The sequence below is a fragment of the Naumovozyma castellii genome, chromosome 7 (genome assembly GCF_000237345.1).
Source record: "Naumovozyma castellii chromosome 7, complete genome".
Taxonomy (NCBI): Eukaryota; Fungi; Ascomycota; class Saccharomycetes; order Saccharomycetales; family Saccharomycetaceae; genus Naumovozyma; species Naumovozyma castellii.
In genome coordinates this window covers 703748-730010 of record NC_016497.1, presented here as the reverse complement: position 1 = coordinate 730010, position 26263 = coordinate 703748, and the positions used below count along the sequence as shown (strand labels likewise).

Genomic DNA, 26263 nt, shown 5'->3' with positions numbered 1-26263 from the left:
TAAAATCGAATCATTGTCTTTAGATCCCCACTAATGTGTTAAATTCAGTATTGGAAAAATTCAAAATCTTTAAAATGTCATCTTGAGAATCAGGGAAAAGATGTAAGAGTATTTCCCTAAAGATGGAATAGAATTTGGATAAATTTCCAAAGGATTTCTCACATATTTTGTCTGCAATGGTAGGTGACGTCAATTTAAATAATAAATTGGCTTGGACGTCTGTTAATGCATGTGGCACATATTCATTTAATTTTTCATGGATATTATTATTAATCGTCTCTAGATTCATCAATGCATTATCTAGTAGAGAAATGTACATGTCATAATCTAGTTCATCTTGCACGGAATCAATGGGGAAAATCATATTAAACAAGTTATGGTAAAGACTTAATCCGGTCTTTTCAAATAATAATTTTTCTTGCAATTCCTCCATTTGTTTCACATATTGATCTAGGTTATCGCTAATCTTTTGCCATGATTCATGAATCTTTGTACTTGTTTTGAAAATATTTGTGGCAAATGGTTGTAATCTTGATTTGATCAAATCAAAACAATTGATTTGTACAGTTAACATGGAAATCTTTATATCTTCACTTTTTCTAGCAAGTGGGAAGGATTCTGAAATTTGTTTCAGCAAGACTTCAAAAATGGGTACATCTACAAGGGTTTTCATGTTTCTAACGTTAATTAATTTATTCTCGTGATCTTCGTTAGTGGTATCGGAATCATTATTTTGTTCATATTCTTCAAATAGTCCAACCAATTCTCTTAAATAATCAGATAACCATTCCGGTGGCAATAAGTCATCACCAAATTCTCCCGTGTCCACACTTTTCTTTCTATCCTTTGGTTTATTATTATTATTGTTTTCCTTTGATAATGAATTTTCCTTCACATTGGCAATAAACTTTTCAAAATATTCGATAATTTTATCTTTGGAAATATCCTGTAATTTTTCCAAATTGAGAATTAATGAACTATTGGAATTGATACCTTTATTAACAAACATCAATTGGTATAAATTTAATAATTGTGTAATTCGATAATTAATGATTGGATTTTCCTCAAATCGGACAATTTGCTCTACTCTAATTCTGCATGAGTTGGATACAGATTGAATAATTTCATTTAATAATTTCACATCTAATCCATTCAAAAATTCCATATTTGATTGTACAATGGAAATGGGTTCCATATTATTTAATTTTGTTTGTTCCTCATTTTCTTGAAATTTAAATAGTAATTTAATGAAATCTGCCTCGTTCGCTATAATGGAATGTACAGAGGCAAGGACGTCACCAATATAACGTATTGGATCATGTGCAAGCATAGTTATTGGTTTTTTCGATGCAGTATCAAATTGAGAAAGAAATTCATCGAGAACATTTTTGGATCTAATACTTGTCACTCTTTTCAAAAATTCGTCAAAATATGGTAAATCATTAGATAAAAACACTAAACTTTTTTGGAAATTAATCAAATTATCATCATTATCATTTATATTCGTTGCCTTGAAGGAGAAGGAAGATGATGTGGAATTTTCAAAATTGTAAATGAAATCTACCAAGAAATTGAAAATTTTTTTATTAATCAATTGTAAAGTTGAATTTACCTCTGTAATTAAACACGAACCTGCGTTATTATTCTCCAATGCCAATAAATAAGTTGCATTCTCTTTAATTTTCAGCACTTTATTAATAACAACAAAGAAATCAGCGTTAATGGGACTGTTCACAATCAAATCATCCTCCACTTGATTCAATGTAAACTTCTCTTTCAAATTAATTAGCAATTGTCTCTTCAATCTAAGCCATTCCATTTGATTTTTCAATTGATCCACCTCATCAAACACTTTCGACGTTGCATGATCGTTCCCTTCATTTTTGTTCAGGATGGTCCCCGCAACAGATTCTATCTTGTCCACAGAAGAAGTGAATCTTTTAATACGTCTCACAATGGGTCTAAATTCTTCCAATACGAGCACATGTTCTTTCAACAATTGACTCTCCAGATCGTTCCTCAAACTCTTTCTCGCCAGTGTCCCGACATATTCCGGCGTTACCAATTTGGCCTCATTGGGTAGATTCTTCAGTTTCATTCCTGATTCCAATGATTTCAAACATGACCGCATTTGAATGGTGGATTGGTACGTATTGTTGTTTGCGATAGGTGAATCATTCAAAATGGAAGATAATTTTCTCGAGAGGATGGCATTAGTTAGTTCCATTGATGAAGAGGCGTCATTGGGGACAGGTAACGATGATTCATTCGTCGAAGAGGAGGACGAGGATGGTAGTTTTGTTGTTGCTGTTGTTAATGAATCCAATTTTTTAATGGAATTTTGGGCATACTGAGTCATCTTACCATGCAGGTCCGTGGCCTGCTTCTTCTTCTTCACATCATCCTGGAACAATTGAGGTATTTCGAAAGATGCAGTTGGGTCGGTAGCTTGTTGTTGTTGTTGTTGTTGTTGGATGGCTGTGGCTGTGGCCGTGGAGAGGTTTAATCTGGAGACAGGTTCCGGCAATGTATCATTGTTTGATGCGTTCGGTAGGGTATCTGTTGAGATAGCGTATGTCTGATAGTCTATGAAATCCATTGGCTCGCGTTAGCTCAATGACCTTGAGGAATGTTTGTCATTCATCATTTAAGCATGCTTTAAGTTGTATCTGACAATGTTAAAATGTAGTAGAGTCAGATGACTAATAATGGTTAATTGGTACATCAGCATTGCTTTACAAAACCATAAAAAACAGCTTCTATGGCCAAGTTGGTAAGGCGCCACACTAGTAATGTGGAGATCATCAGTTCAAATCTGGTTGGAAGCATTTATTCTTTTTATATTTTTTTCAAAGAGAATTATATTAAGTACTTTAACGTTACATAAAAGGAATGTACAATAACAGTATATAAAACGGCGGGCAATTAAATTAAGTTGAATTGAATTGAATTAAAATCTTGGTTCCTGTTCGTTGGTGCCCGTATTACTATTGTTGTATGGTGGTGGTTGTGGCGGTTGTTTTGCAAAACTGTTCATTCTGAAATTAACAGTTCCTGCAAACCTCTTTTGTTGATCGAGTTGTTGCTGATGATGTAGTTGCATGTTGTAATAATCGATGTGTTCTTGCGTTAGATGTGGTTGTGGTTGTTGAGGATGTAACTGCGGGTGTGGATGTGAATGTGTTTGTGGTGGTGGGTATGGTTGCTGTTGCTGCTGTTGTCTAATGTAGTAATTATTTGGATAAGAATAGCGATGACCACCTGTATTGTAAAGAGAGGTTAATTTTGTCAAGGTTTGCACAGAAGGGTCAGGGTTTTGTAATTCGGGCAATCTTCTTGGTAAAGTAGATTGATCAGTTGTAGTTTGATCATAATACGAATAAGAATAGTAAGATTGTTGTGGCTGTGGTTGTTGGGACTCTGATGAAAGTCCCTGAATTACTGAACTTAATGGTGGTAATGGTCCCTTTTGATAAGTTCTTGCCATTGAATCTGCGGCGGACCATGATAATGAATGTGGTCTTAATTGTTGAATATGTGGTGGTGAAGCGATTGTTTCTAATGTGGATGTGGAAGTTGGTGAAAGTGATTCTTTCAATGGTTCATGTTCTGGTGATTGCTTTGTAGTTTTTCTTCTCTTTACTGATTGTTGTCTTTTCCTTTTGTTGATATCATCGTTGAATATTGGTGGTTGTGGTTGTGGTGCGGAGATTGGTATTGAATTTGAGTGTTCGATCAACAAATTAATGTTATTTTGCATCAATTTATGCCATTCTTCACATTGTTGTGGGAAAGTTGGTCCAAATATGGGGACCAAGAAGTAACGAATCGGGAAACAAAAGCGTAAGGATAATAATCTTGCAATTTCCAATGGTAGCCAAGTTCCTTGAATCTTGATATATCCACCTCTTATTCTTTGAATCAAATTAGACAAGTTTAAATCTTTCAAATCTTGTTCATTACAATGTTTATTTATGATTAAATCCTTCTTGAAAGATTCTGTGATAAATTTTTGTAAATCCGGGGACATATTATTCCAATGTAAATCGGAGTATGAAGATGGATTTGTTTCATTTGTTTCCGATGCTGACGCCGCGTTAGTTGTTTGCGCATTAATAATAGTGGTGCTACGTCTTCTCTTCTTGTTAAAATTTTCAGCGAATTCAGTATGTGGGTTTCTAAAATTTGCATTTGAGTAAATAGTTGGGTGTGATTTTGATCTTTTCTTTGCTGGTTTGCCCGTATTACTATTTTTCCTCTGTTTTGAATTTTGGAAATCGTTCAAATGCAAAGATTCATAAAATGCATGATTCAAGATGTAATCGAATTCTAATTGACACACATTTTGCCATTGATCATTGCCCTTGTAATTATTTCTTGGTAAATTGATGAGTCCTCGCATGACATCTTGGTAGAGTCTCCAAATCCCCGTTAAGAAAGTGTATCCGTTATTGTGACACCATAGGATACAGTTATTTTTGTTTATTAGTTTATCATTGGAATGTAGAGTGTATCCAATTTTTTGCAATTTAAATTGTTGATTTTTGGTGAGTGAGTCGATATCCTGATGTTGTTTCTTCGAGGTGGCGGTGGTGGCGGTGGCAGTAGAGTTAGAATTGGAAATGATGTTTCCGAATAAAATCTGGTTTGATGTTTGTTGTGGTTGCAATTGGTGTTTGAGCGCATGGTTTTGAATATCTGCTGGCGAGAAGCCCTTTTCATTCTCGTTAAACTGTGGATGGTTTGGGTTGTAGGACAAGTCAGGCAATTGGTACTCGAAGCAGTGCAAGATATTATTGTTGTTGTTTGCGCCGGGAGAAGGGTTTGGAGGTGTATGCTTAGAGTTAAACAAAATGCCCGGATTGACGAATGAAGGTGCGATATTGGACTTGTACTGTACCCTTCTGATGTTCAAGTCGATGATGTTGTCCTCGACGGTGGCGACAGCAGGGTCAGCGGCGAGAGTGGAGAAGTACAGACGCTGATAGTCGTCCAGCGGATGATCTGTCAATTTGACGTCGCTTAGTTTGAGAGAGTACACTGGGTATTGTTCCATTGTGAGTTACTATGCTGGTTTGAGCAGAGAGAGAGTAAGAGCAAGAGAGGGTGTCGACGACGAGAAAGTGTCTTACTTTATATGTACTCGACGAAGAGATGACAAAAGGTCCCCTAAGAGCAAAAACGACAGCGCGAACGCCGCACGCCAAGACAAGACAAGACAAGACAAGAAAGAGGGAGTATAATAAGAATATATTGTTGATTGTTTGTATTTATGTGTGTGTTTATGTATTTTATTTAATTATTTATTTATAAGGAGAAGGGTATCATTCTATGCTGGTCACTGGCGGCAAGGTGTCCACCGTCTCCAGGAGTCCCGTGTCCACGTTGTACAACAGTCCGTAGACTTCCAATTGGCCCTTCTTGATGGCGTTTCTCACGATATCGTTATGTACCAGTCTGTTGAATTGTCTCTTGAGGTTCTGTATGCACAAGTATTTGCCCCTTGTTCTTTCATCTGGCAGTTGATCGATTTCGTTTGCGTGCTCGGAGTACAATTGGTCAATGTCGCCCAGATATTGATACAGGGAATGACAGTTTTGTTGTGACTTGAGCGCTTCTCTACCGCCTCTCAGACAAGTCATTATACCGCCGCAATCCGTGTGGCCGCAAATGACCAGTTTATTGACTTTCAAGCATATGATTGCGTACTCCAAAGTGGACAAGAAGGTGGAGTCGTCGGGGAGACACAAGTTGGCGATGGATCTCCAGGTGAATATCTCACCGGGGACTACGCCAAGGACGTTCTCGTTGTAGCGAGAGTCTGAGCACCCGATGAACAGCGTGTGTGGTTCCTGGCCCTGGGCGTTGTGTTCCGGGAACAGAGTCGGGTGTGTTTGGTTGATGGAGTGGACCCATTCCTCGTTGGCCTGCAGTAGGTCTGGCAGCTTGGACTGTTTGCTGAGAGTGAACGGCGTGTTGCTCTTCCTGTTCATGAGAGTGGTGGTGTTTTCGTATACTAGGTGTGGCATTATCGGGTGGTTGGAGCGTGACTGGACGTGGAAGACGACACGCCGTCGACATCCCCAATGCTCTCTCGATCCATCCTGTCTTATATATGACTGACAGCCTCCTCTTGCCTCGCTTTTGCTTTTGCTTTCGCTTTTGCTTTCGTTTGTGGTTAATGGGACGTCATCAGCGATGAATCATTCTCTTCTTATCACCCTCCCATCACCTTGACGTCAACAGCTTACGTAAACCGCTCAAACCGGTGTCTGGCCAAGGAAAGCGGAGATTGAAGTCCGCCTTTTCCCCTTCTGCCACGTCACGTGATGTGATAGGAGGGGATTTACACAGCCCACGGCGCGTCACGTGCCCCACGTGACCCCACACTTTTTGCTCTTCCTCCCTTTCAAGAAAACTCCGAGTGCTGTCTGTCCTTCAACCCCCATTTTTAACGTTTCTTTGTGTGTTCTGCTCTACTCTACTCTCGGGAACCCAGACAAGACAAGACAACACAGCAATGCCCTCCACGCTCACTCTCCTCTCGGTATTCCTGCTCGGAACACTCTCCACCACTTACTTCAACCCGTTCAACTACCTCTCGCAGGATCTACAAGATCTACAACCCTCCCTGCAAAACATAACCATCCACGACTTCCACGCCGGCACCGGAGACCACAGAAAGATAAAGATCAACCTGAGACCGGCCTCCCCCTACTCCATCCCGCATGAAAACTTCACGCAATGGTGTCACGCCCAGGCATCCATCGCCCTGGACAAAATACTGCAAAACATCGCAAACGACAACATTAACGATCTATCGCAACGCTATAACGTGTCACAGGGCGCCGTCATCGCGTCGCCCTCGCGCTCTAAGCCAAATTATTTCTATCAATGGACCAGGGATGCCGCGTTGGTCATGAACCCATTGATACTCAACTTGTTCTCGAGCGATGAGAAGGTTAATGGCACCATCGCGTCCACTCTCTTGAAATACTTGAATAATTCGTACGCTTTGCAACAATTGGATAATCCTTCAGGGAACGGCACCAAGTATCAGGATTTGAAAGGGTTGGGCGAACCCAAATGGGAAGTCAATAGTACCCCGTTTATGGAACATTGGGGCAGACCACAGAATGATGGACCTGCGTTAAGAGCATTGACCAGTTTCCATTTATTGAAACAATTGCGTCAACATAATATGACGTTCGAGGATTTGTTAAACCAGATTGAAGACGGGCAATTGCCCTTCCAAAACGAACAAGAACTGTTTGATAAATTTATTTATTACGATTTGAAATTTGTCATGTTGTATTGGAAACAAGACGGGTTTGACCTTTGGGAAGAGGTTAATGGTATCCATTTCTTTACCGCTTTGGTTCAATTGAAGGCATTAGATGAAGCTTTGTACTTCTTGTCCTTGCACACGGAAACAACAGTGGAACAACCCAGTTTAGTTCAATCATTACAAAGGACATTCGATGATTTGTTACAATTTATGCTCACTCAGGGGAACTTTATAGACCCAAATAAAAATCATATAGTGGAAACTCCAAATTTCCATGAAAGATCAGGATTAGATATCGCAGTTATACTTGCATCCCTGTATTCTCATAATACAGACAATAATTCCACACTGCCCTTCGATGTCACAGATTCAGGTGTATTGAACACTTTGTATGGATTAATGAGATCCATGGGCATGATTTATCCGATTAACCACCAAAGAGCAAATTTGAAAATTGGTGTTGCCCTAGGACGCTACCCAGAAGATATTTATGATGGAATTGGTCTCTCAGAGGGTAATCCATGGTTCTTGGCCACCTCATCTGCAGCTGAATTATTATATAAATTAATTTGGAATTTACAATCAAATCGTAAAGATTTAATTATACCATTGAATGATTTTAATTCACAATTTTGGACAATCGTATTCGATGGTATAGCACATGAAGAATTACAATTACATCAATCACACCCACATGATGACATTCAACTAATTTTACCCTATGATTCACCCGCCTTTAAACAAACTTTAAAACTAATCTTTGACCTCGGTGAATCATTCTTGGATAAATTAAGAGAACATGTAAGCAAGACCGGTGACATGAGTGAACAATTTAATAAATACACAGGGTTCTTACAAGGTGCAACACATTTAACTTGGTCATATAGTTCATTTTGGAATTGTTACCATTTAAGAAATAAATTAATCGAATTGATGAAATATTAACCCTTATATACATATATACATATAACTAGCAATATAAATAAATACTTTTTTTTTTTTTATACACCCTCCCTCTTCAACATTTGATAAATTAATTTTTGATCCACTAACCGTGGTTTGGTCCGAGGAAATAACAACGTCAATTTACTAGCACCTTTCACAATCAAACACAAATAAAAAACTACACTCGACCCTTCAAACCCCTCATTAATAATAACATCCACAATCTTATCCCTAGGGTAAAATACAATCTTACTAAACCATTTTTCATTCCATCGACGCGGCAAAACAACATACCCATTAAAATGTGAAATTTGCACTCCATAATCTTGGAAAACAGTAACACTCTCCACTGTCGGCCTCTTACAAAACCCCAAAGAGCCACAAGCCACAATCACTTGAAACAGTAGGCGTGTTCTAAGGTAATGCCATGAGATCAAGTTCACGACACCGATGAGCAGGCAACTCAGGTACCATTGCACATTGTATGACGTCGGTATGATGGTGAACTTCAAGTATGATGAATCATTGTTTTTCTCGGTGATGAGCGTGTAATGGAAGTGTGTCTTTTTCGTTATGCGTGGCATCCTTGCCCTGTGTTTCGTGTATTGTCGTCCTCTTGTTTGTATGTATGTACTTGCTGAAATGTCTCTCGCAAGGCGCCCGCCCACGCGAAAAATATAATACGAATGTTTTTTGAACTGTACTTACTTACAGATGATATTTACTCATTTCTCAGGTTTTTCGTCCTTTTCAGCATCCTCCTCGTCCTCCTCTTCTTCTTCCTCTTCCTCATCATCACTACTTTCATCCTCATCACCACTCTCCCTCTTCTGCATCTTCTTGAAATCATCAATCGTCCCCAACACAACCTCTTTCTTCTTATTATTATGGACAACACCGCGCCTCTTGACCCTACCATCACCATCAGCATTAACTTGCGATTGCGACTGTGTTTGATCCTCCAACTTGGCTGTCTCCTTCGCACGTTCGATGGCTTTCAAATTCTCCTCGTGCTCCTTCTGTAATTCTTCCATCTTTTCATTAAAATCATTCACTGTACCAATATCCTTTCTAATATCAGTACAATATTGATCAAAATTTTGAGGTAATTTAGATCGAAGAGCTAATTCAATCATCACAGGATGTTTCTTTTCTTCACTAATAAATTTGGATTTCACTTGTCTCCTCGTTCTATAGGGGAACAATTGTGCAATTAAATTAAAATCAGTCCCCCACATGGATAATGATTTATAAAATTTAATCAATTCTTCAATGGTCCAAGGATCAGTATAACGATTTCTACCATACGTGTGTGAATTGTACAAATTTTCAAATGGATTCTCATCCACTTTTTGCTTATGAGCATTCTCTAAACTGGCATTCTTATGTCGATCTACCACTGTGGAATCCTCGTCCACCGCTAAAGTACCATCCGCACTTAATTTTAATTGAATGGCTGCATGTGGTCTATAAGAATCAGGAACATCTGTGTTTAATAATTTCTCTGCTGCCAATTTACGATTCTCTTTCTCTTCATCCTCTTCCTCTTTAGTTAAAGAATTTAAAGACCTAAATTCTTCACGAGCACGCTTCCTCATCTCCCTTTTTTGTTTCCTCTTATCCAATTTAGCCTTAGTGGCCAATTTGGCACGAACAAAATTATCTGATGTCTTACCAATGGGTAAATTGGCCTTACATAACTCAGCAATAGTAAATTGTTCCTCATCTATCAAATATCGTTCCGAATCTTCATCTTGAATATTTCTTGGAATTTCCTTTACATTCTTAATAGTATAATTGGCATATAAATCATCAGTCTTTTGGAAAAGATCATCAGAACTATCCTTCTTAATCGCAGTCGCCGTCGCTACACCATTAACTGTCGGAGTCGGGGATTTAGATGATGGTTTGGAAGATAAAGTTTCACCATTGGAAACTTGAGTCTTAGAGAGAATACTAATTCGATGTACAGAGCCTGACTTCTTTGAAATGGAAGTCCTACTTGACATCCTACGTCTTTTCAGAGCTTGTAAAGTGGCATCGTTTTCTGCAATGGTAGCATTCAATTTTATTTTCTTCAATACGGAACTACTAGTAGCAATAGTAGATAATCTTCTCCCCACTTGAATAACACCAGCAGTGGATGCTTTGGCATCCTCATTAAAACTAGATTTGAAAATGGAAGCATTACCCGCTTTACTCAACGATGCCAATCTCCCTGATCTAAATTTTTTAGTTGATTGCGATACTGATAAACGTGAAGTTGATTTGGGAGAACCTGGAGGTGCATTGGTCTGTGTACTTGATTGTAGTGGTGAAATTTCTTGTGTAGCTGCTACTTGTGTAGGTCCGTTAAGATCATCAGCAACATTTTCATTGTCGACTGAATCACCATCCTTATGTCTATCCCTTTCTTCTTCTTCTTCTTCTTCTTCTCCTTCTGCTTCTTCATGTTCCTTCTCGATAGGTAAAACTCTGGGCGATGGAGTAGCCGTCGGTGTGGTTGTGACAGTACGACGCTGTCTTATTTTGGGTGTAAAACGTGTTCCACTCTTGTTAATAATACTACTCATTGTCCGTCAGTGGGCTCGCTGTTATTAATGGTAGTTCGTTTGTGTCTTGTAGGCAGTTGTCTTTCAAGCTTACATAAATGATAAGTATATCTTCCATTCATCAAATCATCAAAACAAATAAACGGCAAATGGAAACAACGCGTGAAGCAGCATTACCCGACCATCTCAAATATATTATTAATTACAATCCTATATCTAAACATATTAAGGCTAGTATACAGTGTCTCTAATATGGTTTATAACGTTGTTTATGGTCCCTCTTCTTCTTTTTATGTTTTTTCTCTTTGGTGTCGGGCTCTTGACTTTGTTTTACCTCCCCTGCAGTGACAACTTCACTAGGCGCTAATAATGTGTCTTCCAGCATGTTAACTCTCTTTGAGTAATCCCACAACTGTTCAGGAACGTTCAATGGTCCATTATTATTCTTCCATAGCTTCACATTCCCATCTTCACCACATGTATACATCATTACTGAATCGTGGCTTGGAATATACACATCTCTAATTACTTCATCATCATGAGCACCTGGAATAACAATGGAATTTGTCAAATCAATAGTTTCATCTTGTAAAGGTATTAGTTTTAGTTCACCTTGACGTTCTTGAGACTTGCCCGTGGCAATGAAACCTGGATACACGTCTACCACATAATCACACCCCCATTTCTCCCTCACATCACCCATATCGATGGGCTGTGGCTCCTTCAATGTATCAGATTTATCATTCAATTCATGGATGGCAAAAGTTTCCATATGAGATAAAGTGAAAATTCTTCTTGGTGATAACCATCCACAGGAATGAATGGATGCGAAATTTATAACTTGATGCAACGAGTCCTCTTCCTCAGCCTCTGATAAATCATAGACATTTGTATATCCATCGGTGGATCCACTCAGTAAGATATTTGGATCATTGGGGTGCCATTTCAAACACGTCACATCGTCATGATGTGAATCTACTAATGATCTCACTGGTTGGTCCCATTTTCTAATGTCATATATGTAGATTGCGGCATCTACCCCTTTCAATTCCGTCCCACATGCAAGAAGACCGTGACGAGAATCTAACGATGGAAATGGAACGTTTCCCTGGCTATGTATGGTGGCAACCTCCTTTGTGGAATGTATATCAAAGATCTTTACTGAGTTTGAGGTGGCCGTCGTGAATAAAGGACTGGATGTTGGATTGTGATTTATCAATTGCAAATCATTTATTGATGTCTCTGAGATATTATATTTTTGTATGGTAGTTAAGGTGGATGGGTCTAGGTAATGGACTTCACCATTGCTTAAGCTTGTTAGAAGACCATTATTACCGTGTTGTAACGGTTGTAACTTCAAGGCCCAGTTATTAGAACCAAATGATCTGGAGTTTACGAGTGAATACGAGCTACTCATCTGTACCTTTTCTGCCGCAATAGGAATGCGGGAGCTAGAGTACCTCTATTTGTTATTCCTTTCAAGTCATCAGTTGAATCTACTGAAAAAAGTTTGTGAAGGTTGTAAAAAAATGATCTCTAGCGGGATCGAACCGCTGATCCCGGCGTTATTAGCACCGTGCCTTAACCAACTGGGCCAAGAGATCTGTTTTTATCGAAAAAAACCCAAGAAATATGGCTAGTGATAATACATAATTAAACTTTGATTTTTTCTATCCTCCCTCACTTTGAAGTTTAAGTTATTATTTTATTTTCTATTTCAAAATGGGTATAGATTGACCAATATATAAAGAGTTAATTCCTAATACGTCTGTTTTATATTTTTTCATTTTATATATTTATATACTTTTCAAGATTTTTGAGGCGTTTTGAAAAAGCTGAACTTTAATCTCATTATAACTTAAAACAATAAACTTATTTACAACCAAGAGGAAGCCTACTGGCCTTGTGATATAGGAAAGCACTAAATGGATACATCTAAAGAAAACAACGTTCGGTTTCATAAATTACAGTATAAGGACTAGGTAATAAATTAGTACTATATAGTAAAAGGGTAAAATGTTTGTGTCCTATTTACATATTGTACAATATGTTATTCTCTTTTCATGTCGAAGATGTTGTAAGCAAATCACCTCTTGCCTACCAATTATGTAGGGTAATATTATTGTCAATCAATACAAGTACGTTCCAAGACTTAGGCCAACCTTTTACAATTAATCAAGAATCTTGTAGCCTTCGAAACCTTGGAACAGTGTGTTCCCACGGTAACCGGTTCCATTAATGGGTTGAAATGCCTTTCAGATGAGTAACAGTTGTCTGTATAACTATATCGATTTACAGTGATTTTCAGCGGCTACTATTACTGCCATATTGGGTACACCACCAAAGATATTTTTAACATGTAAAGAAAATTTTATTCTCCTCAGATCCAACCAAGTTAAACTCATTGACCATTGAAAAAGAAAAGAGCATATGGTACATTAATTGAACATTTTTCAAAAATGTCTTGCGGTGCTAACAAATATTTTGAAAATCTATCCCCATATCTTAGCACTTGTAACTAGCGTCGTCGATAAAAGTTATTAATGGGACATCGACAGTATTCTGTTATTAGAAAACTTTTTCTTCAAAAGTATCATGTATGTATGCTATTATAGATGTGGGTAGTATATAAGTGTGTTATGTATTTCTTTACTGTCGTATGTGTATCGTTAACCATAGATTTAGATTTCGATGAGCCGCTGAAAATTGTTGATGTCTTGAAGGAACATAAGAGAACGAAACTGCAATAGATAGAAACAAGGAACTAAAGAGCAATATGGGTCAATTGGAGGAAACAGCAGCTCAGCAGCAACAACTACAACTGCAACAGCAGCAGCAGGACCACATCGAAACAATCCTTCGAGAAAATGAGAACATACCCATCAAGATCGCATCGGTAAACATAACAGGCGCCCAAGACATAAATCCACAGACACTGCAGTCGCATCTGGATGCCACGATCTTCAAGGCAAAGACGTTGCGTGAGTTGTCCGGACGAACAGAAACACTGAATAGGAAATTGGTCCAGAATGGGCTGGTGAAAGATATTCGCCAGGGGTTTGACTCATTGGGGATAGTAGACAACGAAGTCACAGGATCCGCCCTTAATCTGGTCTCCCACTTGCAGATAGTACCTATCAACAAGTTTCTGGCAAAGACCGGTACCAACGTCGGCAATGGAGAGGGTGACGGTTATCTGGAGTTCCAGCTGAGGAATCCCCTGGGCAATGGAGAGTTGTTCCGTTTCAATGTCATGAAGGGCACCAAGATCCAGTCGTCGTACTTGTTCCAGGCCTCGAGTCTGCTAACCCCGTTCTGGAACATGAACCTGGACCTGTTTAAGAACGTTACCGAGCCTGCCAGGAATCTGCCGCTGGAGCTGGGTGTTGTCGGTGGCAAGTTTGCCATACGAAGTGGATTCATCCAGAGCGATAGCCGCTGGAACTACGAATTTTTCACTCAGAGTATGCTACGATCGTGCACTAATACCTCTCTGAGTGCGTCAGACTCCGTATTATTCCAGACAGGCGACGACTTCAAGAGGACCCTGGGGAGCACTATCATCTGGGATTCCAGAGACAGCCAAATTGCGCCCAATCGAGGACAGTCCCTCAAGTGGTTTAATGAGCTGTCGGTAGGGAGGTACTGGAAGAACCAGCTGGAATTATCTCATCTTAAGAGTTGGTTTGACAATGACTTTGTTACGATGAGTTGTAATTTCAAGACCGGATACATACATAGTTTATCCAGTCAGTCGGTCCATATCAGTGACAAGTTCCAGAGCGGTGGACCCAACGACATCCGAAGTTTCCAATCTATGGGGCTGGGCCCCAAGGATCACATGAACTCCATCGGTGGTGATGCGTTTGTGTCGTACGGTGTCAGCGTATTTTCACGCCTGCCCATCGAGAAGTGGTCGGCTTCGAACTTCAGATTGCATGGGTTTATTAACGGGGGGAACCTAATCGATCATAACGGACAGGCGTTGACTGACTGTCTTGCAGCTTTATCGAGGCAGCATTCTACTTCTGCGGGTGTTGGTATCATCTTGAGGCACCCGATGGCTAGGTTTGAGCTAAATTTCTCAGTTCCCTTGACGATGCATTCGGGAGATGATGTCCGCAAGGGCCTTCAATTTGGGGTGGGTCTCTCATTCTTGTAATAATTTTCAGGTCATACCCTGGGGCTTAGGTAAGTAAATATCCTTATATATGAATAAAACTTCAAGTGCATGTATTTTCTTATAACTTTAGCTATTGATATTGGAACTTACATAAATTTTCTGCATAACTTAATTTAGCCAACCAGCTTAGGTTCATAGTTTTTTGTGAATTGAATTATTGAAGAATTTTGATAAGGATGTCGTTATTGTCTTTCTAGAGGAGTCCATCAACTGTTGAATTGATTTATAGCCATGATAATGCAAGCCAAACTAACGTAGGGGCTTGCTCTCTCACCAATACGGGCCATTTTCCAGAATGCACCCAATGCTTCGTGGTCCTTATAACGATCCAAAAGGGATGGCCATTGTGTATGGACGTATGTGCATGAACAAATCAGCAGCAATATGACTTGTAACAAGGAACTGAAATTGAATAAAGCAGACATTCTAGTGTTAATACGTTGTTGAAATTTCAATTCTTTAAAACCCGTAAATGGTTCGTTCTAAACTCTTCTGTTTTTTCAAGAGAAGAAAACTCTTTGATATAAATATACTTGACCTGGTGAATGAACAAGTTTGTATTTGTGTTCGTCAAGAGATGGGATCAGAGTGCTTGATGTTAATAGTAACTGTCAAACGTTGATTTAATTTCATAAATTAACACCGGGTAACGGTTTTTACTTTCATTGCATTTAACAGCAGTAAGGCTCTTTAAATAGGATTGCCGCCGTCAAGGTTGTCTTTGAAGACTTCAGTCACATGACGGCCATACTTGGCCACCATTACTGGGAAGGCATATTATGTGCTTTACCTGATACAAAACTATAACTAAAATAGATCTAAAGTTAACTACATGTTATTCATTGAAGCAGGCTTCAAGTTCGTATTGCATGAGTGAAAAAATATCAACATTTATAAGTATAAAAATAAGTGAAAGATATTATTTTGGTGACAGATTAAATGAGTAATGAATATGAAGGTTTACCAACTGTTGGAGTCGTCCTACACTCTACTTTGTCCTGCTCTCCCTTAATTCTTCATTTTGTAATACAACTAAAATCTCCTGGCAAGCTGGAACAGATGAGTTCGCATCTTCAAGTACATCTCATACTTGGTAAAATCTTTCACCTCGATAACATCGAAGTTCTTCTTGATCTTGTTGAAGAAGTGCTTGTCGGCCTTTCGACGCTTTCTATACGACATCAAGATGACAGGTGGTGTCTCTGACTCTGTCAGGTCCAACAACGTCCTTTCCAGAAGAGGGAAGGCGTCCTCCAAGTAGACACAATCGGCGGCAAGAATGAGATCTACCACATTGGTCTTGGGCAGGTTGTCCACTGTGGAAGGTGCAAAACTCTCCAGTAAGGGCTCACCCCACCACAGTCCCTCAGCAACCACTTCCTTGGAAACACCGTTAAGCTCAATGTTCCTTTGCATCAGTGGCACCAGCTGGTCAATGTCGGTGATGTGCACGCCAATATTCTTATGGAACCTATTCTTCTCTAGCAGTCCCACGCACAGTCCGACGAGGCCTGTCCCACTCCCCAATTCCAGGACGTTTCTAAAACGTCTTTCTCCATCGTGAGGCCACTTGTTCAGTAGGTCTTCAGTGCCAGACTTCTCCAGGATGAAGTCACAAAGCAGCTCACCGGCGATCCAAACCTTCCCACCACACCCACTCTCTCCACCGTCCTCGTGGATCTTCAACGGCGATCTCAACTTCCCACCAAAGGAAAGGTCCGAGTTCCCCAAATGTTCTACAGGTCTCGGTACCACCAAGCCTTCAAAATCACCAAATATGCCGTCCATTGCTGTGCCAAACAGTGCTAGTCCTTTTATTTTTCTCGAAAAGATTGAAAGTATATAGAAACGTACTATACGCAAGATCAAAACAAACGAAGTGCAAACACAAAGACAAGATCAACTAAACTTACTGGTCTCGGTAGTTCCCCTGTTTTCAGCCAAGAAAGGGAATTCAGATCGTCCCAGATCCGGTTGACATATGACCGATTCTTCGTATATTTTGAGATATTTATTTTCCAAGAAAGTTTTCTTTCTCGGGTAGTGAGAAACTGACGCTGACGCAGAAACGCGACACGAATGGCCCACACATAGCAGAAGTTTTATTTCTTTCCACAGAAAGAGTTGAAAAGAACACACCAGGTTGTGGTTGTTCAGAAGTAACTTCTACACTGGGTGTGTCTGTGTTTGAGATATGATGGTAGCGTTGCGAAAAAGTTAAAAAGAAACAGCCCTGTAGGGGGCTCGAACCCCTAACCTTATGATTAAGAGTCATACGCGCTACCGATTGCGCCAACAAGGCTATTTTATTGGATTTTGTATGTTTCAGGTGTCGTCCATGTTACAGACTGATAACCTCATGCTGTATTGACTAAGTTCCGGCAATATTAAGTTTTACAAAGTACAATATACCAACAAAATAATATAGATGCTATACCAAAAAATAACGTTCGTTGCTGTTTTTTATATTAGATACAACAAATAAATTAGTTTAAGAACTGAGGATTAAACCATTTGGACTATAGGGTTTACCAACGTTAGTTAATGGACTAGGCGACCTGATATAACTCGGCATTAGACATTTTGATCCACAGTTCTAATCTACAGTTTTTAAGATGAGGGAAACATGGAAAATAATCTCAAACCTTTCGAGGAATCCAGTAAGTCTTTATTTAAGGGCATCATCATCATCATCATCATCATCATCATACTGGTTCGGTTCTTAATTGAGTTGATACTTGTTTTGATGAATTGAATTGAAGTTGAATTCCAGAAAAAATTATTAAACTTATAGGATATTCTCAGCGATCTAAAGGTGTCATTGAGTGAGCTGCTTTTCTCTACACTTGTTTTTTTTATTGACAATAATTCAATATGGAGTTCTAATCTTGGCATTCATTTAGTCACAATTATTGTCTTGTGACAAGTTAACTACATTTTGTAGATGTGTTTGAATATAGTATAGCTCTGAATTCAGATCCATTGAACTACATAAACTGGTTGTCAATTTTCTTCTATTTTCCAGTCAGTTTTCTCTTCTTCGTGTTTAATCTTATTCACCATTAATTTTAAATAATAATCGATAACTTGATTTCTCCTATGTCGAAAGACATTTTGATAAAAAATGTTAAAAGGAAGACTATGCAAACGCTACATATTAAATCTGAAAGATCTGACCTGCGTAATATCAACCAGAGTAACCTCCAGCTGAGAAGAAAAATTTCAATTCTCTTCAAAAGAGGTTAAGTGGAGTCTTCTTCAGAGCCCTTTTAGCTGGGCGAAAGTTTGAGGGTGCTCATGGTAAACAAATACAGTTACTCGAAAATTTTGCTGAATTTATAAATTCAGCAAAGTAGAAAATTCTAATTTGGCAGCGGTTTGGGGGGGCATTGGGGTCATCCTCGGGAGTATGAGCGGAATCAAGGATGAAAAGACCTGGATCAACTCTTTCACTTTCCGTTTCAAAATAAAAACATAATGAAGAATCACAGGGGAGGCAGTTCCATACACTTGTGTGACTGTCAACCTCTAGTTCGTAAAGTCTTTGGAAGGCAGCCATTATTCCATAATCTACATCAACTTCATAACTTTGATACGACCGAAACCGGTATATATTTGCACGTGGAAATTTATACTCTGGAAATCTTTCTAAAGTATCTCTGTATGAAGTATCTATGGGGAATGGTTCTAAAACATTCGTAAACACCGCCTTGGTATTGAGAATTAACCTTCTTAGATGTGAGCTGTCAGTAATCTCTAAGATTAAAATCGGTCCCTCGACCGATTTTAATCTTTTATAAAAGTTGTACCATAACTCAGTTATTACTGAATTTGCCGTTTGCAAAACACCTGTTGTTATGGCAAGAGGGGGTAGTTCATAGTCAAAATCTTGAAAAAATGGCTCAGCTTTATAGTTGGTGTATTTATGTGTGTCTGAACGAAGTGTAGTTTTTGTTTTGGTGGGGTATGAACGCTTAGGTGATGCTTCATTGGATATAATAGACTTAATTGTATCATAACCGCCGTTCTTATTGACTATAGTTTCCATTTCCTTATCAGGTACATCAAAACTGGTATCAAAGTACAACGTATTTTCATTCCAGGGGCCAACAATAATCAAAACTTCGTTATAATCTGGTACATCTTTTTCATTACTTCTTCTTTCGGAATTATTCTGTATTCTGAAACAATCTGGACAAGGAAACTCATACCTTTTATACACAGACATATCTTTGAAGATATCACATAAAACCTGGTTTTTGGAAACCACAAAGTTATAGCAATCGTTAAAACGCCATCCCTCTTTAAAAGACCTACATGCCTCACGTTGTCTAATTTTTCCCATTTGGAACAGGTGCATTCTGGGGTACATAGCTTTCTCTTTGGTTTGGCAAAATAAATGTCAGACATCTCGAGTTTGTTTGGGTAAAAGTTTTCCGGTTAAAGTCCAACAATGTATGGTTGGGATATGCTCATTTTGGTATTTGAATAATCATTGTTCATTATGTCACCAATGACAATGTATTTTGACGGACTTATGTAAGCGAGGTGACCTTTGTATCATGTGACTAGAATATAGCACGTGCCTGTCTGAAGTTTCTTAGAAAAGTCTGGGTGTGCAATTTGTCACTTCTCAATACCACTGTCTGGTGTTGGACCTAATAGATCAAAGGACATAAGAGATATGAGAAAAGTATTTTATATTTTACCACCACTATTTCTATAAGAACATATCAATGTATATATATATACATTACAGTCACGAAATATCCGCCCAAAATCATGGCAACATTGCTTGCGTACAAATGTTGTTTGTGCTTCAGGAGAACCTTTTTGTTTACACACGTTTTCTTCGATTCATTTCCTCTTGTTATAATGTATTTACTGGTTTAATATTTCCAGGTGAGCTCGGCGGCTAATTAAGTTTTTTAAGAAGCGCCCTTAATTTGGGGTAACTGAGCTACATAAACTAAGTAGCAAATCTTCTTTGGTTACAAACCTATCGTTTCGACGTCGAATTACATTTTATTACCTGTTTTATTTCTTAAGAAGTACCATCCCAAACAATATTAAAATTATATCTTCGATTCTAAACCAATTGACTGCCAATCATTTGGCTTCTACTGTTTCAGACACAAAATTTCCTTATACAAAAGACAATTGATTGACTTCTTAAATGTGTGGGTACACGGGAGTACATATATTCAAAACATTCAAAGATCCTGAAACGAATGGATTTCTGAAATTAATTGAAATTTCCTCTGATTTGTACAGTACCCAAGGCACATAAGTTAATCATACTAGAACATCCAACAGAAGAAATGAAAAATGAGAACATTAATACTTGTCCGGGATTTCCCGAGGTTGCGCCACTGTATGATATCCGGCCTCTGGGATATCTTACTACAGAGGAATGTTCAGAGTGGAAACTATTTAGATTTTCTCTAAATGAAACAATCGGAGACACAAGTAAACACAACACCTTGGTTATAATTGTTGGAGCTAAAATTACCTTGGTACTGACCTACATGGATGATTTTTTTTTTTTTGATTTCTTAACGAAAGTGAGGAGAATCTGACGATATTCCGAAATTTTTGAAATACCGGCAAAACAAGCATTACAAAATTGTCTTCGTGATTCTTCTGACTTATCCAAAAAGTATATACTGACACTTCAAAAATACTGCCGTTTGGCCAAAAGCTCCAATATTATTTTTTTAAGGAGGCTAAGGCAAGAAATGATAGAAACTGCGCTAGGTAGATAGCGAACAGTTAATAATAATGATAAAGGTAATGAGGAAGGTACTAAAATTCGAAGATGTAAACTGGTCGAAAAAATACTTTCCGGTAAGAGAATTAAGGAGCCACTCTAATAGGAAAAAACTTAATGCCCTGTTTTTAAATAATTTACTAAATGATTCCAATGTTTCATTGGATAACAAGATTGCAAAAGCCACTGATCTGTTAGCAGCTCTTACTGCAACAACAGCGGTAATTGGCGATGGTGTCAGAACTGCAGTTCCATTAGCAAGGAATATTATAAAATGGGTATCCCTCTCAACAGTTATTCCCAAAAGTTATTGGGATGTTTTCAAACATAAAAACAACTTAATTTTGGAGTACCCTAAAGACCTTCCAGAACCAAGTGACACCGAAAGTGAGTGGGAATAATTTTTATAGCTAACCTAATATTTAACCAAAACATCTTTTCTTACATTTCGTACCCTTTATGTAATTTTCGATTTAGGCAGAAATATTTTATTCGCATATCAAAGATATTCAGACTTGCCGGATAAGCCTATTCTGGTCATAATTTTTCTTTTATCTTCGATCATCTTCTATGTATTCTTTTTGCAGTTCGATATTCAAATCCTATCCATCTATAATATATTCGTTTCCAACAATATCATTCTGCTGGAGAAAAATATGACAGAGTTTTGCTTTGATATTTTGGTTTATAATGGTATGACCCCTATTAGGTCCCTGTAAGGAGCCCATATTACAGGCTTTTAAATGATAATAATTGTCGTTCTTTTTAGAGGGCAAAAATTGAAAGTAAGCCTCTTTCCTTGCAAAAAATGAAGTTACCTTAAATGAGTTGTCGTTTGAAGGAGTAGACCTTGTTAGACAATATAGTGATCTTTCTATCGTAGTTTCCTTATTGAAAATTAGGGACTAACAGTTGATGAAAACTACTGTTTTCTTCGTAATGGGAAATGGGATTACACTAGTTCTGAGTGAACTAGAGAGTAATACATTAAGCGATATTATTGATAAAATAAGAAGCACTCAAAAATATTCTACAATTTTTGAAGTTTTAATATCTAAAATGGTCCAATATACACTGAATAAATCTACTACTCTGTCCTGTAGCTACCAAATAATCATTGGAAAGTACAAGCAATTTACAGGGTCTTCAAATATATTTAAATTGAGAAGTTTGCGCCAGCATATGATTAAACTTGGGTATGATCTGTGGAATTTCTATCTATATTGCGAACAATTGGCAATAATGATGATAGAGTTGAATACGATACCTTTACATGAAGTAAAAGATATACCGGAACATGGGACTCATATGGAAATGCTAAGATGTTTTGCAAAGGGGCATAAGAACAAAGCCATGGATCTGAAAAATATTATTGATGATCCAAATGCTTTATTCAATAAAAGCTTCAAGAACACGCTAGAGAGAAGAGAAGCTTCCCAACCAGCCACTGTCGTGGGCAGTGTTATGCAGGGGATATTTCTTTCAGCAGCGATGTCTCACAATAGTCTGTTTGGTGTTAGCCGCCGAAACCAATTAAATCTCAGGAGGGCATTTTATTTCTTAAAACTGGAAAAGGGAGATGAAGAAGAAGAACGAGCCGAAGAAGAAGCAGAAGAGGAAAGGATGACAGCACTATATTTGCCTGATTTACACACTAGAAAATTCTGGAAGAAATAGACATGAATATTGGATTACAGAAGTGAGTCGAATTGTGATAAGTGTACGTTCACCGACATATCTACATAAACTTTTAACACCCAGTTAACCTTTTTTCCAAGTGTTGATCAGCTGAATGGAAGGAAACTCATTCATTGTTCAATCTGTATATGGTATCCAGCTCAAAACTTTCCCATTTAATACTACAAAAATCTCCGTGGAACATGCTGACAAATCCCGGTGACCAAAACACAGCGTTAACTTGTGCCAGGAATACCTCCGCAACCGTGGAAGAATTAGGGTACTTTGAAAGAATGTTTATTGTGTGTTAAAAGTTGCAAAAATTGGCATATATAAAGAGCATGATTGATACTATTCAAACTTTTATTCTTGCTTTTGGCAATTGTACTCCTCAATTACCAAAATAATCAAAAATCTAAATACAATGGCTGCTACTCAAAAAACTGTGTTCGTTTCTGGTGCCACCGGATTCATTGCCAAGTATATTATTAAATTACTGTTGGACCAAAACTATAAAGTCATTGGTTCTGTTAGATCAGAAGAAAAGGGTCAAGAAGTCCTAGCAGACTTTGATCATAATGCTAACTTATCGATTGAGATAGTTAAAGATTTAGCCAGCTTGACTGCATTCGACGAAGTCTTCAAGAAGCATGGTAAGGATATCCAAATTGTCTTACATACGGCATCCCCTGTAACTTTCCAAGTGGATGACGTCGAGAAAGATATCTTGATTCCAGCTGTCAATGGTGTCAAGTCAATTCTTAATGCAATCTTGCAATTCGCACCTCAGACCGTGGAAAGATTTGTCCTCACTTCCTCCCTTGCCGCTCAAATTAACCCATTAGCTCCTGATAGTAAGGACAAAATTATTACCGAAAAAAGTTGGAATGATGCAACTTGGGAAGGTTGTCAAACAGATTCAATGAGTGCATATGCTGGATCTAAGACTTTTGCTGAAAAAGCAGCCTGGGATTTCATGAAAGAACATGGAAATGAAGTTAAAATGAAGATGTCTGCTGTCTTGCCCTCCTTTGTGTTTGGTCCTCAATTGAAAATGGACTTTTCGTCAGGTCATTTGAGAAGTTCTATGGAATTCATTAATTCAATTATTAATGGTAAATTACCTCCTCCAATGTTCTCTGCTGGAGCATTCATTGATGTTCGTGATGTCGCTAAGGCTGAATTAGCTGCCTTTCAAAAAGATGAGTGTATTGGAAAAAGATTGGCCCTAGAAAGTGACATGTACACTGTCCAGGACATTTTAGATTATATCCATAAGAATTTCCCAGAATTAGCAAAGATTGTACAGGTGGGTAAACCAGGATCCAGAGATGAAGCCTTAAAGAACAGCTTCAAGTTCAACAACGATGAAACTAAGAAGGTCTTAGGTTTCCAGTTTATCCCCCTGGAGACTACTCTTCATGATTCCCTTAAACAAATTGATGATGCCAAGAAGAACTAGATATATAAAAATATATGCTTTATAATTGAAATATATGTCTTATTTAATGACACATTCCTTCGTCTGGCACGACGGACCCTTCGCCTCGACAATAAACAAAAATGTTATAGATTGCAATAGCCTTCTGGAGACTATGACTGCTCCTCTTTGGCTTAGTTGGAATTAATGAATGAACTCTTAAAGGGAGCCCTACGAGACTGCTACCCCTGAACATTAGCATAACTACATTTCTAATTTTACCTTTTTTCATTGAAAAGAGAGTATTATTCCTTAACTATATTGATCTGATTCGACCCTTTAACAAACATGAATCAACCTCAAATACCCTTATACCAACCAGGAACCCTCCTGACTGTGGGATCACATAAAGTTCAAGTAGTAAAATATTTGACCAGTGGTGGGTTTGCTCAAATTTACACAGTGCAGATCTCCCCTCCTGATAAATTCACAAATACCAATGTTGCGTGCCTGAAAAGGGTGATTGTACCAGATAAACCAAGTTTAAACACTCTGAGAGCCGAAGTAGACACTATGAAATTGCTTCGAAATAATGCTCATGTCGTTTCATATATTGACTCTCATGCAGCTAAATTCAATCCTAACGAAGGTTCATATGAAGTGTTTCTTTTAATGGAATATTGTGACATGGGAGGACTTATAGATTTTATGAACACTAGACTGCAAGAAAGATTACGTGAAGATGAAATACTGAACATTATGTCACAGGTGACTCAAGGGATTGCTGCCATGCATGCACTTCATCCTCCATTGTTACATCGGGATATTAAGATTGAAAATGTACTGTTGACCAGTAAAGGTGAGTATAAGGTTTGCGATTTTGGATCTGTCTGTGGTATTATTCGACCCCCTTCGAACGCGCAAGAGGTTTCATATGTACAGCATGATATAATGAAGAATACAACGGCTCAATACAGAGCTCCAGAAATGATTGATTTGTATCGTGGATTGCCTATTGATGAAAAATCTGATATATGGGCTCTTGGTGTGTTTCTTTATAAGTTGTGCTATTATACAACACCATTTGAGAAAAATGGTGAAGCTGCTATTTTACATGCTACGTTCCAATTCCCAAACTATCCTCAGTACAGTGATCGTCTTAAGAAACTAATCACTTATATGTTGATGGAACAACCTTCACAAAGACCCAATTCTTACCAAGTTTTAGAAGAAGTCTCGAGTATGCAGAACGTTCAATGTCCAATTCCAAACTTTTATCTAATGAATAATAATGTTACCCAAGGCCAAATGGCCATGCAAACGCAACCACAGAATAATGGTGCAATGATGGCGAGTCCAAATATGCAGCCATATGTTCCAAATAATAATTTCGTTTATAACACTCCTAATGCTGTGTCAATGAATGATATCCAAATGATGAATGCCATCAATCTGAAGGTGAACTCTACACATAACACTGGCATGATACCGCCAACTATGGCAACAAATATGGCACGTACTATTCCAATGCAGCCAGTTCAAAAATCGCAAACATTGCCCGTATCTTCGATACCCACGAATCTACAAAATACAAACAAGTCATCTCCTTTTAATTTGAAATCAACAACTACTTATGTGGATTCAGAGACTCAGACAGAGACCCCAAAGCAAACGCTTAACAAAGCAATTTCAAGTAACACTGAAGGCTTTTCTCTAATAAATGAAAAGAACCCTAATTCTGTTCCAATGTTGTCACCCTCTTTCTCGACCTCCTCTTCATCTTCCTCTTCTGATGAAAATGATTCTGTAGATTTAAGAAACAAAGCTTATTCTCCAATTAGAACTCCATTAAAATCCCAACTTCAGGATAATGATGAAAGAATAAAGAAGGTTATTCAAGTGGCGAAGGAGGGGTTAAGTAGGAGTAGAACTTCGTTAGAGTCTGAACCAACATTTAAAAAGGAGAAAAAGAACAAAGTATATAACGCCACTTTGGAAAAAGCAAAGAAACATCGTAGTTTACCTGTAATGGAGACAACAATAAAACCAGATTCTACAAAGCCAATTGCATCAAAATCGGAAATATCGTTTGCAGAACCTGCAGTTAAATCCAATTCAAAGTCTAATGAAGAAACAAAAATATTAATAAAGCAAAAAATGTTAGAGAAACTAAATGCCTCTCAGAATCAATTCAAAAAGAAATCCATCCCTGATGGGGATTCTATCCATAAGAATGACCAAACACCCAAACCAAAAGTGCCGTCTAAACCTGCGCATTTAAGGCCAAAAGTACCTAAAAAACCAGCGTTCCTTTCTAGTCAAAAGATTAAATAGTCAACAATGGTTTGTATTTAGTATTTTAATTAATCAAATTATGCATGATATTTTTTATTTTTTTGAAGGATATATAGACGTATATAATTTATAT

At 38.1% G+C, this 26263-nt stretch overlaps 13 protein-coding genes and 3 non-coding genes across 16 annotated transcripts; 6 read left to right on the top strand and 10 right to left on the bottom strand.

Annotated features, from left to right (window-relative positions):
- Positions 1–19: 19 nt before the first annotated feature.
- COG6 (Golgi transport complex subunit COG6) lies at positions 20–2599 on the bottom strand (the record flags this gene model as incomplete). The annotated part of the gene is made up of 1 exon (XM_003677584.1): positions 20–2599. The coding sequence occupies one exon, from the start codon at positions 2597–2599 to the stop codon at positions 20–22; it is 2580 nt and encodes an 859-aa protein (XP_003677632.1).
- Positions 2600–2755: 156 nt separating this feature from the next.
- On the top strand, positions 2756–2828 carry NCAS0Gtrna10T. Its single transcript has one exon. It is a non-coding gene; the product is annotated as a tRNA-Thr (tRNA).
- A 122-nt stretch (positions 2829–2950) lies between these two features.
- Positions 2951–5056, bottom strand: NCAS0G03920 (uncharacterized protein; the record flags this gene model as incomplete). Its single annotated transcript, XM_003677583.1, has 1 exon — positions 2951–5056. The coding sequence occupies one exon, from the start codon at positions 5054–5056 to the stop codon at positions 2951–2953; it is 2106 nt and encodes a 701-aa protein (XP_003677631.1).
- Positions 5057–5324: 268 nt separating this feature from the next.
- Positions 5325–6029, bottom strand: NCE103 (carbonate dehydratase NCE103; the record flags this gene model as incomplete). Its single annotated transcript, XM_003677582.1, has 1 exon — positions 5325–6029. One exon carries the CDS (start codon positions 6027–6029, stop codon positions 5325–5327), a length of 705 nt encoding a protein of 234 aa, XP_003677630.1.
- A 491-nt stretch (positions 6030–6520) lies between these two features.
- Positions 6521–8233, top strand: SGA1 (glucan 1,4-alpha-glucosidase; the record flags this gene model as incomplete). The annotated part of the gene is made up of 1 exon (XM_003677581.1): positions 6521–8233. One exon carries the CDS (start codon positions 6521–6523, stop codon positions 8231–8233), a length of 1713 nt encoding a protein of 570 aa, XP_003677629.1.
- A 56-nt stretch (positions 8234–8289) lies between these two features.
- GPI15 (phosphatidylinositol N-acetylglucosaminyltransferase GPI15) lies at positions 8290–8817 on the bottom strand (the record flags this gene model as incomplete). The annotated part of the gene is made up of 1 exon (XM_003677580.1): positions 8290–8817. One exon carries the CDS (start codon positions 8815–8817, stop codon positions 8290–8292), a length of 528 nt encoding a protein of 175 aa, XP_003677628.1.
- A 141-nt stretch (positions 8818–8958) lies between these two features.
- Positions 8959–10806, bottom strand: BDP1 (transcription factor TFIIIB subunit BDP1; the record flags this gene model as incomplete). The annotated part of the gene is made up of 1 exon (XM_003677579.1): positions 8959–10806. One exon carries the CDS (start codon positions 10804–10806, stop codon positions 8959–8961), a length of 1848 nt encoding a protein of 615 aa, XP_003677627.1.
- Positions 10807–11032: 226 nt separating this feature from the next.
- On the bottom strand, positions 11033–12202 carry NCAS0G03870 (uncharacterized protein; the record flags this gene model as incomplete). Its single annotated transcript, XM_003677578.1, has 1 exon — positions 11033–12202. One exon carries the CDS (start codon positions 12200–12202, stop codon positions 11033–11035), a length of 1170 nt encoding a protein of 389 aa, XP_003677626.1.
- Positions 12203–12315: 113 nt separating this feature from the next.
- NCAS0Gtrna12I lies at positions 12316–12389 on the bottom strand. The gene has a single exon. It is a non-coding gene; the product is annotated as a tRNA-Ile (tRNA).
- A 1172-nt stretch (positions 12390–13561) lies between these two features.
- Positions 13562–14947, top strand: NCAS0G03860 (outer membrane protein assembly factor; the record flags this gene model as incomplete). The annotated part of the gene is made up of 1 exon (XM_003677577.1): positions 13562–14947. The coding sequence occupies one exon, from the start codon at positions 13562–13564 to the stop codon at positions 14945–14947; it is 1386 nt and encodes a 461-aa protein (XP_003677625.1).
- A 1053-nt stretch (positions 14948–16000) lies between these two features.
- Positions 16001–16756, bottom strand: NCAS0G03850 (protein N-lysine methyltransferase family protein; the record flags this gene model as incomplete). Its single annotated transcript, XM_003677576.1, has 1 exon — positions 16001–16756. The coding sequence occupies one exon, from the start codon at positions 16754–16756 to the stop codon at positions 16001–16003; it is 756 nt and encodes a 251-aa protein (XP_003677624.1).
- A 441-nt stretch (positions 16757–17197) lies between these two features.
- On the bottom strand, positions 17198–17270 carry NCAS0Gtrna17K. The gene has a single exon. It is a non-coding gene; the product is annotated as a tRNA-Lys (tRNA).
- Positions 17271–18263: 993 nt separating this feature from the next.
- On the bottom strand, positions 18264–19340 carry NCAS0G03840 (uncharacterized protein; the record flags this gene model as incomplete). The annotated part of the gene is made up of 1 exon (XM_003677575.1): positions 18264–19340. The coding sequence occupies one exon, from the start codon at positions 19338–19340 to the stop codon at positions 18264–18266; it is 1077 nt and encodes a 358-aa protein (XP_003677623.1).
- A 2313-nt stretch (positions 19341–21653) lies between these two features.
- NCAS0G03830 (uncharacterized protein) lies at positions 21654–22415 on the top strand (the record flags this gene model as incomplete). Its single annotated transcript, XM_003677574.1, has 1 exon — positions 21654–22415. The coding sequence occupies one exon, from the start codon at positions 21654–21656 to the stop codon at positions 22413–22415; it is 762 nt and encodes a 253-aa protein (XP_003677622.1).
- A 424-nt stretch (positions 22416–22839) lies between these two features.
- On the top strand, positions 22840–23877 carry NCAS0G03820 (SDR family oxidoreductase; the record flags this gene model as incomplete). Its single annotated transcript, XM_003677573.1, has 1 exon — positions 22840–23877. The coding sequence occupies one exon, from the start codon at positions 22840–22842 to the stop codon at positions 23875–23877; it is 1038 nt and encodes a 345-aa protein (XP_003677621.1).
- Positions 23878–24183: 306 nt separating this feature from the next.
- On the top strand, positions 24184–26169 carry ARK1 (serine/threonine protein kinase ARK1; the record flags this gene model as incomplete). The annotated part of the gene is made up of 1 exon (XM_003677572.1): positions 24184–26169. One exon carries the CDS (start codon positions 24184–24186, stop codon positions 26167–26169), a length of 1986 nt encoding a protein of 661 aa, XP_003677620.1.
- Between the last annotated feature and the right edge of the window lie 94 nt (positions 26170–26263).